This window comes from Rissa tridactyla, chromosome 15 (genome assembly GCF_028500815.1).
Source record: "Rissa tridactyla isolate bRisTri1 chromosome 15, bRisTri1.patW.cur.20221130, whole genome shotgun sequence".
Classification (NCBI taxonomy): Eukaryota; Metazoa; Chordata; class Aves; order Charadriiformes; family Laridae; genus Rissa; species Rissa tridactyla.
Window position 1 is genome coordinate 3,132,922 of NC_071480.1, and position 4,363 is coordinate 3,137,284.

The 4,363-nt window shown below is 61.1% G+C and overlaps 1 protein-coding gene across 1 annotated transcript; it reads left to right on the forward strand.

Annotated features, from left to right (window-relative positions):
* Positions 1 to 3,170: 3,170 nt before the first annotated feature.
* Positions 3,171 to 3,836, forward strand: LOC128918171 (RING finger protein 222-like). The gene has a single exon (XM_054222065.1). The coding sequence runs from the start codon at positions 3,171 to 3,173 to the stop codon at positions 3,834 to 3,836; it is 666 nt and encodes a 221-aa protein (XP_054078040.1).
* The last annotated feature ends 527 nt before the right edge of the window (positions 3,837 to 4,363 follow it).

The window sequence follows — 4,363 nt, forward strand, 5'->3', positions numbered from 1 at the left end:
ACTGGGATAACGAGTGGAGTGGCTTGGTCCCTGATCTTAAGCGGGGCATGTGGAAGGTGTTGACATGCTACGAGTCTCCTTCCAGCGAGGGACAGGCCTTCACGGCTTGAGACATCCCCCCCGGGGCATGTCTCCCACCATGGGTGCTCTCTTTTGGCAGCTGCCCCAGTGCACGGGACGGCTCGGCGGGGCTGCACCTCCCCTGCTCCTTCCAGAAACCAGCCCCATGTTGTAACTGCTGCAACCGCTGCACCCACGAGCGACTGATACTGCTGCCCACGCCTGCAGCCCTGCCGCGACTGCCAGCCGCACGAAACCACCCCTCCTGCCCATAGAGGACCTCCAGGGCCCATCTCACTGGGGTTTGGGTGCCAGAGGTGCATCTCCTCTTCTGCCTGCCCCACAGATCCTGCAGAGCCCTGGGCATCTTCTTGGGGCTGGAGGACCGCAGGGCTGGGAATGCTTGTGCGGAGCATCTCTCTGCCCCAAGGCAAGACTCCCCGCTATGTCAGGGTTCTCCGGAAGGCTTTCCATGATGGAGACTCCAGGCCCTCCAGGCCATTGGGGCCCCTTGATGGTTCAAATCCAGGTCCCGTGGCTGCACTGCCACAGCCAGAGCTGGGGAAGGCGTGCAGGCGGGGCGCCTTGGGGTCACTGTGCCTGCTCTGGGAATCTCATCCTCACATCCCTGTGGAGCCGCTCAGCAAGCCTGAGTGTGGGCTGGCAGCCCCGTGGCCACTGGCCGGGCTGAGGGGTGGCAGAGGTGGCTGGAAAGAGTCGAGACTGTGGGAGGAGTGACTCACCCCGTGGCAGTTTTTTCAAGGCTTTGCAGGGGAGACACCTCTCAGCTTCTCGCCTGGGGGTCAAGCGAGGGATGGGCAGCACCCTGGGACACATGTAAGGCCACAGGGAACCTTCTCCACGTGTGTTTCCAGCAGGCACCTGGCCAAACAGTGACTCATGAGCCACCTGCGGCTGCTGAGATGGCCAAGCTCGGGGCTTCTGCCTGCCCTGAGCCCACAGGGCTCCTGCCGCTGCCTGGACTGCAGTTCCCAAGGATGCTGGAAACCCCCTCCAGGGCAGGTTCAAGGCAGCAGTGGCCCTCGAGCCTGCTGGAGTGTGTTTGCTGGGCTGTGTGCTGCCACACCGATGCTCGGGTGAGCGTCTGATGGTGTAGGGCGGGGAGCGCAGGGCTGGAGTGAGGAGTGTTTGGGGGATGAGGAGGGGAGGGGGCGTAGGGATGAAGATGTGGCCAGGGCGAGGAACAGGGAGCTGTGGCGGCTGGAGGCAAGAATTGTTTGGCAGGAGCCCAGCCCTGGTGCAGGGTGCTGCCGGTCACCCTGCTCTGCAGCAACAGAGGGAATTTGGGCTCCCGACATCCCCTTTAGCGACTGTTTCATTGGGGTTTGAGCTCAGGGATGAGCCCGACTACAGGTGCCCATCACATGAGGGAAAGCAGGCAGGACCGTGCTGCCTGTCCCTGCCCTCCGACGCCTGACACTGGCTCCTCGCCCCCTCCCTGGCCAACCAGGCAAATATCAGGCCTTTAAAACGGGGAACGAGTTCCTCCGCATTCAATCCCCGGGAGCTGGCCCTGTCCCTGCTCCAGCTTCTGCGCAACGCGCCCGCATGACACACGCAGCCAACACCTCCGTGTTAGATAGGTGTCCCAGTCCTCTCCCCAGCTGGTGCTCGGTGCTGGGGCACGGCCAGCCCCGCTTCTGGGGACAGCAGTGGAGTGCATGGAGGGGCTCCTGCCCTGGTGCCCTGCAGCAGGTAAGGGGGCTTTGGGGGCACAGAGGAGCTGGTGCACAGGGTCAGGGTCTCCTTCTGCAGCACTTTGGGGGACCAGGTCCCTGATCCCTCTTAAAGCAGAGCAGGAGCCTGCATCTTTCTTCTCTTTGATTGGGAGGGGATGGTTTGTTGTGTTCTTGTGACCGTCCTGGCGCAGGGGATGGCTCCCAAGGAAGAGGAGGTCAGCCAAGGAGGGGATGGCAAAACCTCCAGAGACAGCTGTGAGGATGCCCATGGGCACAGTCATGCGTGAGAAAAGGGGTGCAGGTTGGGTCGGGTCTGACAATGCTGCAAGGTCTGGAAAAACCTGCAGGTTTTATGAAGCTCCAGTTTTAAGAGAAAGGAGCTGAGCTGAGCATCCCTCCCCCCCTCTCCCCTCTCTCCTCTCCCCTTTCCCCTCTCCTCTCTTCCTCCGCCCTTCACCCATCTCCCGCTCCCTTCTCCCTTTTCCCCTCTCCTCTCTCCCTTCTTCCCGCTCCCCTCTCCCTTCCTTGAGCCGCCGCATGAATGCTCCCTGCCCTGGGAGACGCACGGCAGAGCTTCAGACCCAGCCCAGACGCGGGTCTGGGGATCCCAGCGGCCCCGCGCTCCCCCTGGCGCCCCAGGCTGGGGCAGGGGCCAGGCGGGATGGCTGGGCTCTGCCCTCCCCGCTCTGACTAAGAGGAGACGCCAGGCTCCGGGGCTTGCTGACCACACCATGCTCCGGCGTGAGGAGCACAGCCTGGAGATGGCTGTGGCCTGGCCACCAGCCTGGGACATCCTCCAGCAGCCTGGAAGGAGCCTGGCGTGGGTGCTCGCTGCCTGCCCCGGGTCCAGCATGCCCCCTCTCCATCCCCGGGGGGTCCTGTGCTCCCACCTGTCCCACTGCCCTGGCCTCCCCCTGCTCCCGCTGGCCCCTCTGTGTCCCCTGGGATGGGAGCATCTCCCTTTCCATGGCAGGTTTCTTTGTGGGATGGGAGTTCCCACCTCCCGTGCACCTGGAGCTGGCAGCAGTGCACGGAGGCACTCGTGACACAAGCTGAACCTGCTTTATCTGTGTCACGTGCTGAGCAGGGGGCTCATCCAGGGGCTCGTGCGTGTGATTTTGCAGCCGGGGATTGTTGCCCCCGCTGGCTCTGGAGTTGGGGTCCTCCCGTCATCTCTCTCTTGCCCCAAGGGCCACACTGAGAGGCGTAATGCTCCTGAAAATGCCCTGTCTTGTTGAGAGGATGCCTAGTAGCTGTCAACTGCATCTGTTAGGGGCAAGAGGGCAAAAGCAAGAGAGCAGGGAGGAGGAGGAGAGATGAAGAGATGGATCATGCTTATCATTTCAACCTTATTAACCCATCGTGCCTCTTCCTCGCAGCTGGGGAGCGCCTGTGGCCGACAGAGCAGGGATGTCTGAGGCCTCGTCCAGCAAGGAGGGACCCCCGGCCGAGTGCCCCGTGTGCTACGAGAAGTTCCACCCGCTGGAGGCCATGCACCGCCAGCTCAGCTGCGGGCACACCTTCTGCCACGACTGCCTGGTGAAGTGCTTGCTCTCCGCCAAGCTTGACGGCCAGGTCCAGAGCAGCATCATCTGCCCCATCTGCCGCTACGTGACTTTCCTCAGCAAGAAGGCAGCTCTATGGCTGCCCAAGGCAGGCACCAACCTCCGGGCCCTGGAGATGCCTCTGTCACCTTCCTCCTTGTCCCATCTGACCAAATTGGAAGCCAGCAACACCTTGGTGGTGCCCAGCCATTTTGTGATGCTGGTGCAGAGCTTCGACCGGTGCTGCAGCACAGGAAACAGCCCCATGGACTCGCAGGGGGTCCCAGGAGAGCTGGCGCGGGAAGCCCACATCTTTGTCATCAGTGACCATGGGATGCCACTGGTGGATGTGGACTGCAGCTCCCTAGGGAGGAGAAGCAGAACAGAAACACGAAGCTCGGTGTCATCCAGCTCGGCCCTGGGGGTGAAATGCTGCCAGTCGCCCATCGCCCTCGCCGTCCTGCTCATCTTGACGGTGGCCATGCTGGCGGCTGTGCTCCCTTGGCTGCTGCTGGTGAAGAGGGACTCGTAGCAGGGATGGGATCAGCTCAGATGCTGGAGGTGTCACTGATGCTGGGACAGAGCTAGGGCCGGGACCTCTCTCAAAAGATCCCATGAGAAAGTCCAGAAGCAGCTCCTGGTGAAGCTCTCTCTCATCTGGCCAGGGACTGAATGGACTTTCAGACCTTTCCGCAGATCTCCGGGTGCTCACAGTGTCGTCGCTGGCATTTTCTGCCTCTTTTGGTTAAAATGTGGCTGGTCAAACCCTGCTAGTGGGTTCCTCTAGTGTCTTAGCAGAGAGCATGGTTTCTCCTCCCGCACCCCGTTGAGGAGAAATAACTGGACTCCAGATGATCCAGTGTGAATCAACAGAAGCCGTTTATTAAGCACCGATCATCATCTTTTATACCCTGTGTTGTAGCCGTACACGCGACTCGCTTATTTCTGATCAGCCAGTTACACTGTCCACGCGCTGTGCATGCAGTTCGTTCACACATCAGATTGGTTACAAGAATTCGCATAGTAAATTGCTTAGTCATTAGCACAACATGTTTTCTG

What these genes read in the sequence shown, in the direction of transcription:
- LOC128918171 (XM_054222065.1), top strand. Translation starts at nt 3,171, where the DNA reads ATGTCTGAGGCCTCGTCCAGCAAGGAGGGACCCCCGGCCGAGTGCCCC.